Here is a 12,563-nt window from a genome sequence, read left to right as displayed (position 1 = left end):
GTGAAAGAAAAAGCCTACCGTTTGACGAAGTCATGCTTTGAATAAAAAACCTTTTGACTCAATCTTAAATACCCTTATTTATTAAAATGAATATATATTCAAAATATAAATAAACTCACTCCATAAATCAAGAGGATAAAAGTGACTTTATTTTACAATTTCCAAGAAACAACTTTCCATTCAAATAGTGAAACCAAAGAGGCTAAAAGTAGAAAAGATCGATGACACGAGACGTTTTCACACGTCTACACATGCATCTTACGATTTTTTTTCTTTAAGATCGTTGACTTTTAACATTCCATTTATTCTTACATTTGATTTGATGATGAATATATTGAACTGTATTTTGAAATATTTAACAATTTCGCTTTTATAAATTATAATAAATACAATTGAGATGGATGTGAGAGAATACGTGAATCCAACCGGCACCAGGTTAGATTTTAATCAAGATCATTTATTATGTGCTTAATTCGTGTTCAATTGCTGGGCAGAAGGACCTCGTGAGAAAACTTACGTGTGATGGACGAAAATGTCAAAAGTATATATAATATTTTACGGTTTATGTAATTAATATAGTTAATATTTATAATAAAATATTTATTATTAAAAGAAAATTTATTAAATTTACCAAAAGCAAAGGAGCAATAATTATTAATGCTGGTAAAAATAATAAATTATTTACTTTGGTCTTGAATTTCGGTACTTATAGATATTTCGATAGCAATATTATCTTCCACAAATTGACTGTTACAGTTTTGTAAATTTGTTTTCATATAGCATTCAAGCCAAGATGGCCCAGTAGTTAGCAAACGTGAATCATAAAATGGGCGCTGGTCCAGGTTTGAATTGATACTCCATTTCAATGTGCTTATTTTAGGTTTATCATCTCATGCTTGTGAGACAATATGAATGTGTAGGTAGTGAGTAAACAACCTGCATTGGAGCATCGTGGTGGAGCAAAAAAAGCCGAGATGGCCTAGTGGTTAGAACGTGTGAATCTTAACCGACGATCGTGGGTTCAAACCTGGGCAAGCACCATTGAATTTTCATGTGCTTAATTTATGATCATAATTCATCTCGTGTTTAAAGGTAAACATTGTGAGGAAACCTTCATGTGTCTAATTTCATTGAAATGATGCCACATGTGTATTCTACCAACGCGGGTAAGCTCCAAACCTTCTCCTCACAAGGGAGAGGGGGCCTTAGCCCAGCAGTGGGACATTAACAGACTGTTACTGGTGAAGCAAGCTGTAAACCCTCTCCTCAAAAAAGAGATAAGGTCAGTAGAAGGACATTTACATTCAAATAGCATATTATAAACCATTATAAATTATTTAAGGAATTTAAATTTAATTCATGATATCAATAATTTGCGGATAGACAGTCGGAAAAATAATACCGCTTCGGAAATACCTGTTCTTACTTCCATGCTTCCAATGTTTAAGTTGGTTTATTTTAGCTCCGAGTGTGATGGGATCGGAGAAGTTAAATGTTTCTTTTATATCAGTAATAGTATTTCAAATTAGATGGCCAAAAGGTTAAAACATGTTATTTCTAGGTCATGACTGCGGCTTTAAATCCAGATTAAAATAATCATGTGCTTATAATTAAAATAGTGCCTGGTGCAATCTGCATTGGAGCAGCGTAGTGGATTAAGTTCAATATTTTTCTTTAAGTGGAGAACCTAACCTAACTGTACACTAAACAGAGGTTAGTCCAGCAGTGGGAATTTACAGACTGTTACGATTTACAGTATGCGGAAGCCAGATTTTTAAATAAAGAATTACCGTCATCACGCAGAGAGGTGTCACGTAGAGAAGACCAAAATTGACCATGTCGAATATTTTAGAGTTGTATTTCATCTGGTGTTGAATGCAAATTGTTTCCATGCGGCCGTCGCCTAAGTCGTTTGTGATCGTCTCCACCCATATAAACTTAGGAGCACTGTAGGCTGCACTGGTTATCCATACACCCAAAATCACCAACTGCATAAAAATATTTTTGATTAGACATATTTAAACAACAATATATAGGACAAACAAACATACATAATGTGTTTTAGGTCAATAGTGTCCATTTGCTTATTACTTATGTGCATTTGTTACTGCACATACTTATGTGTATATGTTACTGCCATAACTCCCGGCCATAAAATTATTTTTGACTGGATATGATATCAATTAGATTAGTTTTATTTTTGTAAGCGCTTCATCTAGAAAATATTACATGACCGTGAGCTCGTTGTCCTGAGATACACATATAGACAGATAGCATTCCTATAGCAAAAACCAACCACTATAACTATATATAAGTAAATCATTTCTAAAAAGTATTTTTAACTTATTTAGTCAATATTAAATAATTTTGACCGCAATAGTTTTGACAGTAACAAAATTATTACACAATTAAGCGTCAACACCGCAATGGTTCAAGGTCATCTATCGTCGCAGTTTTGTTTTTGATCCCTTGGGCTATTGTTGTCCACTCCTAGCACAAGCTACACGCTGCAGTAAGTTAGTAATTTCATAAAATCGGAAATTGCTATCAAGATTAATATGATAAATATACACAAGAATAAAAGTACTATATGTAATGTATTCATAATATAAGTACTATATGTAGTAGAGATATGTTTCAATGTTGATTTTATTTATTGACCTCGTTTTCAGTTACAACAGCAGCTTACTAATCTTAAAAAATCTATGACAGGCATTCTCGCTAAACCACAGTGGAGTTCGGTGGCGAGATTAATTCCAAACACTCTCTGAAGTAGAACAAGCCTTTTGTGTATGAAGACATTTCATACTATGAATTGTCATAACATTATTTAAGATTGCTACTGAAGTTATGTATAGCACAATTAATGTTTTATACAAAAAAAAAAAAGTTTTTAGCTACGAAGAACGGAAACTTTTAATATAAGTTATTCTTCTTGACGTTAGCATAAATGAAATGGCGATAATGACAAGAAGATAAGATGATGAAATAACTTGTAGAATTTCAGTATAGGTTTACTCTAAATCGAATACAGTAAGAGAGTTTGTATAAAATTTGTAGGAGTGACGTCACGTCATAATGTGGAACAACTTTTAAATAATCTAAATATATTGTAATATAAAAAGATGTTAGACTTAAGAATATAACAGAATTAATAATTGGTAGCAATAATAATCATAGGTTCTAAACATAAGACTTATAAAATCACTTATTTCTGAGGTGTTTAAGCTGCAACACAAATAACGACGAACAATATATTTAAGAAATTGTTAAGCAATTCAATTTATCCTGTATTGTTTTTTATAGGTACTTTAATATTTATCTTAGAAGCAAATATTAATTAATATTATGTATTTCATATTAATTTACAGCCCACGTTGCCTATTTGAAAAAATACAATAATACGAAAAGTGATGAGACACTGTACAGCTGTTAACCATCCGACCAAGTATGAACGATGCTTAAATGCATAATATGCAAACTAACATAGTGATAGGGCTCTGTGCAAGCCCGTCTCGGTAGGTACTAAGCCCTAATCATTCATTCTACCGCCAAACAACAATACTTATTATTATTACAATTTGAGTCAGTGTGATATTTATGCTAACGTCAAGAAGAATAACTTATAAACAAGGGACCAACATTTTCCCCCAAGGTTGGGGACGCATTGGCAATGTAAGGAATGTTTAATTTTTCTTACAGTACAGTAACAGCCTGTTAATGTCCCACTGCTGGGCCAAGGCCTCCTCTCCCTTTTTGAGGAGAAGGTTTTTAGAGCTTATTCCACCACGCTGCTCCAATGCGGGTTGGTAGAATACACATGTGACATAATTTCAATGAAATTAGACACATGCAGGTTTCCTCACGATGGTTTCCTTCACCGTCAAGCACGAGATGAATTTTAATCACAAATTAAGCACATGAAAATTCAGTGGTGCTTACCCGGGTTTGAACCCACGATCATCGAGTTAAGATTCACGCGTTCTAACCACTAGGCCATCTCGGCTTTTTATAATAATTATATATATTAATATATATTTATAATTATATATATTTATATATATTAATTTTTCTTACTTTTCACTTACCATAACGTAGCCCATTCCCTTTATGAAATAAACAAAAAAAAATTCCTAGTACAGGCTCTTAAAGGTAATATTGAATCTTTTAGTGTGTAAAAAATTGGAAGAGAAGTTTAGCAAAATAAGAATTAAAACAATACTCAAGCAATATCGTTATTGCATTCCTCGTGGCATGTCGTCTATTTGAAATTATTAAAAAGCGCTTCTAAAGAATTGCACAAAAACAGAAAGCTGCATCCCTACTTGCGACATCTGCTTCGAAATGAAAGATTGTAAGAAAGTAAACTTATAAATAATGTTGAGGAGAATTCGATATTGGAGACGAGTCTCGCAATCCGTTTTCAGCGTCATTAAATACAGCGAATAAACCTCACGAACGGTCGGTGTACTATAAATAATACCGCTCTAGTTTATTAGCACAATCTGTAATGAAAATTGTTTACTTTGACAAATAGCCTTGCGGTGCTGCACTAATGATTAAAAAATGTATTTATCGTTTAGTTAACTATGCATTGTAATTATTGGACAGTTTTCACATTGAGAGATTTATATAAATTATCCTTCTGAAAACAAAATATAATCATGTTGCGTGGAATTTTTAATATATAAAGCGGCTATGTTTACCGGTGCCTTAAATAAGTTTGTCTAATGAAAATGTTGCCGATATAATTATGTTAATTTTATCAAACTACTTTTGTATGCAATGCAGACTTTCTCTGATTCAAATGAGATTTATAAAGTAGTAATACCTGCATTTTTTCCTTGGAACACCTATACATGTATATAATGTTTAATTAATATATATAATGTATATAATGTATATAATGTTAAATTAATGTAGAATTTATCGAATACCCATTATACCTCCATAAGGGGATAGATATCTCGGGTATTCTCGACACTAACAGGTTTTCTGGCGGTAGTTTCCTTCACCGCTGAATACAATTAGTATTGTATGTGTATAGTATAGCAATGGAATTAAAGGATTGCCCATTTCTTCAAGAATTACTAATATTCCTATATACCCCTCCAATTAAGCGTAAAACTCGTGAACTTGGGAACGAACCTACGACTTTTTTAACTATTGAGTTACTAACGCTAGTATGGTTTCAAAAAGGCTAGGTAAGCTGTTGCAGTTGCAAGTTATTATTATAATTTATAACTAATTGGCTATTGCAGAAAACCTTTAATACAAAACATAGTATTATAATACAATAATACAAAACATAGTAATATAAATAGAAGGCTTTCACTGTAACAAATATCATCTTATGCCGTATATAAACCTTGGTGTTAACATGGGAAATAAAACGGTTTTACTCTCGTGAATATGTGGATACAAAGGCTAAAAGAATTTTTCTTTAAATTAATTATTACTCTAAAAAAAACAATAATAACAAAGTCTTACCCTCAATCTCGTTGACGTCAGTATCTGTTTACACGTTATAGGGTGTATGATAGCGAAGTATCGCTCCGTACAAATCACTACTAGTATAAATATCGAGGCTGTGTAACTCAACGAATGCACAAACTGATACATCTTGCATAGAAAATCTCCGAACACCCAGCTGAAACAAAACGAAATGTCAAAGTCTTTTGTTATGAACACAGATAAATAGCACCACAATACATAGTGTTGTTGTGTAGTGAGTTTCATTATATTCCATTCGATGCCGTAACAGCCTGTGAATGTCCCACTGCTGGGCTAAAGGCCTCCTCTCCTCTTTTTGAGGATTAGGCTTCCATTCGATACGGCTGCAAAATTAGGCTTTTTTTTACAAAACGATGACTACTATTATGTTCTGTTTCTATAAATAGATGTTCAGATTCTAAATAAATGGTTACTTCACGAAATGAAATAAAAAATATGAAGATATCGGCGTAGTCCGTATTGAATGAGATATTGAGCATATAACTGTAACTGTAACAGCCTGTGAATGTCCCACTGCTGGGCTAAAGGCCTCCTCTCCTCTTTTTGAGGAGAAGGTTTGGAGCTTATTCCACCACGCTGCTCCAATGCGGGTTGGTGGAATACACATGTGGCAGAATTTCAGTGAAATTAGACACATGCAGGTTTCCTCACGATGTTTTCCTTCACCGTAAAGCACGAGATGAATTATAATCACAAATTAAGCACATGAAAATTCAGTGGTGCTTGCCCGGGTTTGAACCCACGATCATCGATTAAGATTCACATGTTCTTACCACTGGGCCATGAGCATATAATACTTACTATTAATACAATAATTATCGCACTTCATTCGTTTCTTATAAATGTCTTCCTGACCGATTTCCTTCACCATTTTTTCGCGATAATTCTGAAGAGACTAGACTAGTTAACAGCACAGGCTAAATTATAGTGCATTTTCTATTTCCATATTCCCATAGACTGGAAATCCGACACGGTCGGAGAGAGATCAATCGCAGGATCAATGGGTTTACGAGCTTTACAAGACACGAAATTGTAACCACTGATATCTTCTTAAATTTGAGTTGGTACTGAGAATTTCTCGGCAAAGGCCGACTAGCGATTTCAACCCTGGGCTTGAAATCAAACCACTACGTAAAGAGGCAGTTATTATTAATAATATTTTCATAATAGAGCCAACGGTGAGTTTTTCTAATCAAAGTGTAATTATTATAAATAATCGGATTTTCTGAATACAATTTGTATTTAGTTAAGTATTTACTCAGATTATTGTTATGCTATCGGTATTCGCGCGATCTTTTCGCTCTTATCTATTGCTAATAGTTCCACTATACTTTCAAAGCTCTTTACATTAATTATCTTGATCGTCTTAATGTACTTTAAGTAAACTCCTTTAACAAGTTTTGTGTAGTCATTTTACAGAATTCAATTTAATGTTAAGATTCGATAGTTCGAAATGTTGATTACACTGTGATTTAATGAATAATAAACAATTTACCATGTTTATCAATATATATTTTCGTTATGTTTAAATTTACTAATTAGCAAAGTTATAAATATTACGGGATACATATTTGTAGGCTTTTATTATACAAATGCAGATCTTGACCTTGGAATAATACAATGACATTGCGAAATAGGAAAATTAGTGACATATTTTTTTTTAAATGATTTTTTACAGTGAAAATGCGCGAGCCGACAGTTTTATCAGACAAGTACTACTATCAAATGGATATATCATATAAGACATACCATACATTACACTGTTTTAAATAAGGAAATATAAAAAAAAAATTATAGAAAAAAATAAAATATATTTAAATAATTTAGAATGTACTCATACCAGATATAATATTTAAAGTCGTGCAACGCAATAATATGATAATGATAATAATATGATACGTCATTTAATCATTATCCAACTAAATTACCTAAATTAATCGTCAGAATATAAGAATATTGTGAATCGTGTGCATCATGATTATGTATTTACAAAGTTATATGTTATTTTACCTTTGTCTATACATTATGTAACGGTAACAGCCTGTTAATGTCCTACTGCTGGGCTAAGGCCTCCTCTCCCTTTTGAGAAGTAGATTTTGAGCTTATTCCACTACGCTGCTCCAATGTAGGTTGGTTGAATATACATGTGGCAGAATTTCAATGAAATTAGACACATGCAGGTTTCTTCACGATGTTTTCCTTCACCGTCAAGCACGAGATGAATTTTAAACACAAATTAAGCACATGAAAATTTAGTGGTGCTTGTCCGGGTTTGAACCCACGATCATTGGTTAAGATTCACGCGTTTCAACCACTACGCCATCTCGGCATACATTATATAAGTATGAGTTAAATGATATGAAAACGTATTGAATGTAAGTGTGTATTTACACTTAGTTAGATTTAAGAAAAAATACACAACTGCTTGGTTAACAAATACTTTTACTCTGCAAAAGAGTTCCTAAAATAAATATCAAATATATGAATTAATCAAATTTAATAGTCTAATTTAACGAAAACATGTAATGATATATTTGTTGCGTAATTTAATAATAAAATTTGTTTATTGGCTTGATTCTCTATAAAGTATTTTAATGCATTTCAATAATTAGTTTATTTCAGTTACAATATTTGCATGCATATGTTTAAATGTTTATTATATTTAAAGTAAATAAATTCTCGTGAGCTTATAAGGCTACAATCTTGAATTCAAACCACGTCGGACCAATAAAAAGTTACTGGATTTTTGTGTTCAGATATTCTCTATAGAAGTCTGGAGTTTGGAAGTCTAGTGTTAATTCTTCCGTGCCTCAAAAAACACGTAAATACGTTGGTCCTTCGCCTGAACTCTTTCCGGTCGCATCGAGTTGTCATTCCATAGGACTATAAGGAAATAAAAGTGTACCCACGTCTTCACACTTGAGCACTATAGTATCTCCTACGTAGTTGGCTAGCCGTCTAAAAATATAATATTATTTGTTATTTTATACAATAAAAGATATAAACTTTACAATATATACCATGTCTTGTAATAATTTAGTTAACTCGTGATTTCGTTCGTGTAAACAATTCTTAATCGAATATAAACGACCATCTGATTATTATATTATTAATAACAATGATGCTGATGATGATGTTTAATAATTTTGTTTACAATAACACGATTATATTGTCATACATGTAAATTGCAAAATGTAAGCATATTTTTCTAAAGGCAATTATAACTACCATTATGTTATCCAATCAAGAGTTGTGACATTTATGAGTCAATCATCAAAATATCATGATCCTATTACGTACGTACATGATCGTCCGTGGTCTTAGCTGGCATCTGGTTAAAATCTGGTTATTAGTCTGAGTGGATTTTGGTGTCTTAATAAGGTATTTTAATTTTAAACTACAAAAATCATTTGTAATATTACGTAATTAATATAAAAGAAATATAGAAAACAATGTACTTAATTGATTGATACACTATGCTTTAACGATATGGTGTGTTATTGTACAAAAAACGCCTTCACGACTAAACCACTGAACCGATTTAAATGAAATTTTGTATGAAGAAAGCTTCAGCCCCAAAAAAGGACAAAAGCTACTTTTTTTATAATTAACACCTTCTCCGCGCAACACGCGGGTGAAGCTGCGGACAAACTAAGTAAAACTAGTAAATATATTAAATAAAAATAAAAATTAGAAAATCCCAAATAATTTGGTCAAAATTAATTTGTTGTTTGAAAAATATAAATAATATTAATAGCATTTAATGTAAGTATTATAAGTGTTTATTGTTTGTAATTTGTATGTTTATCTTCGAACGCCTTCGCACACTAAAGTTAGTAAGGAGGAATTGTTTTGAGTTTGGTATATATTTGTAAAGTTCATTAAATAAACGAAGGGAAGGGAATATATTATAATTAATTATAAAGACAATGAAATTAAATTATGAAGGAAATGATAAGGAAACACTAAATATAAGTTGTGTTTGAAGGAGTATGTAGTGTTATGTTATATTATGCTAAATGCAAATCTGGGACAAAGCCATGTGACGGACTACTTGATTGGATTGGAACTAGATATTTTATTTTCACAACTAACAAGCAATGAGAAAATTGTTAAATTTTGAAGGTATGGTAATAAGGTATTAACCTTACCAGTAGTAGTAGTATGGTACCATATAACGTGCAAAAAACTTCGCTCCAACGATTGACAGTAAATTAATCGAAAGATCAATTTGTCTAAAAATCACTGTAAATAAAAAATCTTTTATTTACAGACTGAATAAGAATGTTTATGAGTTTTTAATTTTAATACATATAAAGAGAGATAATATAATAAAATTTGTATTACCAAGCTAGTTTAGCCGAGATAGCCCAGTGGTTATAACACATTAATCCTTACCGAAGATTTCGGGTTCAAAGATCAAGTTTCGCTGAATTTTCATGAGCTTAAATTATTTTTATAATTCTTTTTTTTAAACATTGCTTAGAAACTTTTTATATACGGGTGCTAAAAATATGCCTCCTTCTACATAGCGTTTTGACACGAGAAAATTATCTTTAAGTTACTTGACTTGTCTAAGAAAAAACAAAAACTATATTTAAATATTATAAGCGTTAAATTGTTAAGACTATACAGCATTATATGGTACACAATATGAGAAATTAATATATATTTTGCAAATGTAGAAGTAAAAGGGTGTTGATCGTAAAAAATATTAAGTTCAAAATAGCAATACGTAGCAGAAACAAGGCAGCATTGAAAACGCTTAATGCAGCTTAGAGGAGCGACTTTGAACAGTAAAGCCCCGAGTAACTTTGCTGTCTCAACATAGATTTAATTTAATTTGAATATTATTATAATAAAAAACAACAAGGTTCCTCCAATGTTTTAAAAACTTATTAATATTTCTATGACGATTATCGTGCCGCGTGATGACATTTGGTGTTTTATAACAAACGTACTACACACATACATTCTAACATATAAACAGTGTAAAACGAATTATTCTTTAACCAACACGACTATTAAAAAAATCCTAGAAGTCCATAAATAAAAATATTTTATTACATTTAGAACAACCTTTGATACTCATGAATAAAATATTTTTATTCACAATATATATTACTGTAAAAAAATAAACAATAATATAAACAAAATTCGTTATCCTCTGAATATTTCACCCACGTCTTGACATTATTACAATTGCGTATTATATTTTTAGTTTTAGTATACGCCTAATGATAAATAAACATGCATACATTATTTATTATTATATTTTCAAAATGTATTGGTTAATGCTCGGGTCGAATCGAAAACGGAGGCTCGTTACTTTTTGTGGTTATCAAAAGAACTCGAGCATTTAGTGATGTGGTGGCTTGCAAAATCCCTATGTGTTATTGCAACAATAAGTTATTTAGTTAAGTTATTAAATTAGTGTGAAAAACATAATACTTTGTAACAATATATTCTCATAATAATAAAGAAATATAATAATTGAATCAATAAAAAACCAAATAAGAAACAACAACAATAAACAATAAATTCCTAATAACTTAGCTTGTCGAGACACCCTGAAACAAATCTAGATGATATTCTTTTTCATTTTGGTAGATGTGTGCAAGTAAAGACGGACGGAGTGTATAGTATGTATATATATATATATATACACTCCACTACACTATACTATACACTCCGTCCGTCTTTACTGTTTTACATAACTTAAATTAAACTAATTTGACAAATTATTATAATTTATATATATATAAGATATTCTGTTTTATCAAATTAGTTTAATTAATGTTATGTAAAACAGGATCAGTCAGTGCCATTGTTTGTCCTCAGCGTATATTGACTTATCTTAATTCCTTCGGTTCGCTCGTTTTTAAAGAGAAGGCTGCATAGTTTCGTTTTCTAGGGATTTGTATAATATTAATTATGACTATAGTTGAATGTTGGATGTCAAATTGCTTGTAAATAATTGAGCTATAAGTCCAAAGTTCACTATGTACAAAACAGATGGCGAAGGAGATAACAGAATATAAGAAAGAATGAGGCTGAATCACAGTAATGAAGAACATGTAAAATTATTAATAATTTGTAGCAAGAAATAATTGGATATAATCTAGACTATTTATGTAACATCTCATATCAACTCGTAGAATGTCAGAATCAGGTGTTGTCATATTTCTTATTTTAAATACATATTGGTTTTTATATGACTGCCTCGTTGGTCTAGTGACTTGATGTAAGGCCGCAGACCCGGAGGTCCGGGGTTCAATTCCTAGGTCGGGCCAATAAAAAGTTATTGGGTTTTTCTGTCAGAAAATTCTCAGTGCCAGCCCGGAGTCTAGAAGTTGAAAGTGTGTACACTCCCGTCCCTCGGAAAGCACGTAAAGCCGTTGGTCCTGCACCTGAACTCTTTCCGGTCGTGTCGAATTGCCGTCTCATCGGATTATGAGAGTTAGGGAATAGAGAGTGCACCTGTGTTAGCGCACACACTTCTGCACTATAATATCTCCTGCGTAGTTGGCTACTCTCTTGTGATTGACCGCCTTTACACACATTACTTTTTATATATTATTATATTATAATATTATTATAAAATTTGTATTATTAGAAGGCTAAATGCTAAAAATAAACGTAATAATAAGTACATGGAATATATTTTTCTAATATAAATGGGTATGATAAATTACTTTTTGTTATGTTTAATATCACCTAATATCCGGGATAAAGTAAACGTAATTGAATTTTATACACGCTTTCTGTCAATTTATATTCGCAAATAATGCCATCGTCTCCGTTTCATTAGCGTCCTATTTCCCCCTGTGGTAGCGATTATTTTTGATCATTTCATTTCAGATCATTCGTTATATCACTTTTTTTAAATAAAGGAGCCAAGCCTTTCTTCAAGATTGTCTGACTTATATGCCATTGAAACAACTATTGAGTATATTTATGCCGGCGGTAGGTCTTACCTAGACGGTCGGCAGAAAGACCTACTCACCAATTATCCTACTGCCAAACATAATACTTTATATTGTTCTCAT

General features: G+C 31.6%; 1 protein-coding gene across 3 annotated transcripts in view; it reads right to left on the bottom strand.

Annotated features, from left to right (window-relative positions):
- Positions 1–12,563, bottom strand: part of LOC126780974 (trissin receptor-like) — a 116,489-nt gene that overhangs the window by 24,193 nt on the left and 79,733 nt on the right. For all 3 annotated transcript variants that reach the window (XM_050505696.1, XM_050505695.1, XM_050505697.1), the window contains 2 exons: positions 5,491–5,650; positions 1,791–1,988 (listed from right to left, as the gene is read on the bottom strand). In XM_050505696.1, coding sequence (XP_050361653.1) covers positions 1,791–1,988; positions 5,491–5,650 — 358 coding nt within the window. The remainder of the gene's footprint in view (positions 1–1,790; positions 1,989–5,490; positions 5,651–12,563) is intronic.

Source organism: Nymphalis io, chromosome 3 (genome assembly GCF_905147045.1).
Source record: "Nymphalis io chromosome 3, ilAglIoxx1.1, whole genome shotgun sequence".
In the NCBI taxonomy this organism is placed as follows: domain Eukaryota; kingdom Metazoa; phylum Arthropoda; class Insecta; order Lepidoptera; family Nymphalidae; genus Nymphalis; species Nymphalis io.
This window is presented reverse-complemented; position numbering and strand designations above follow the sequence as displayed.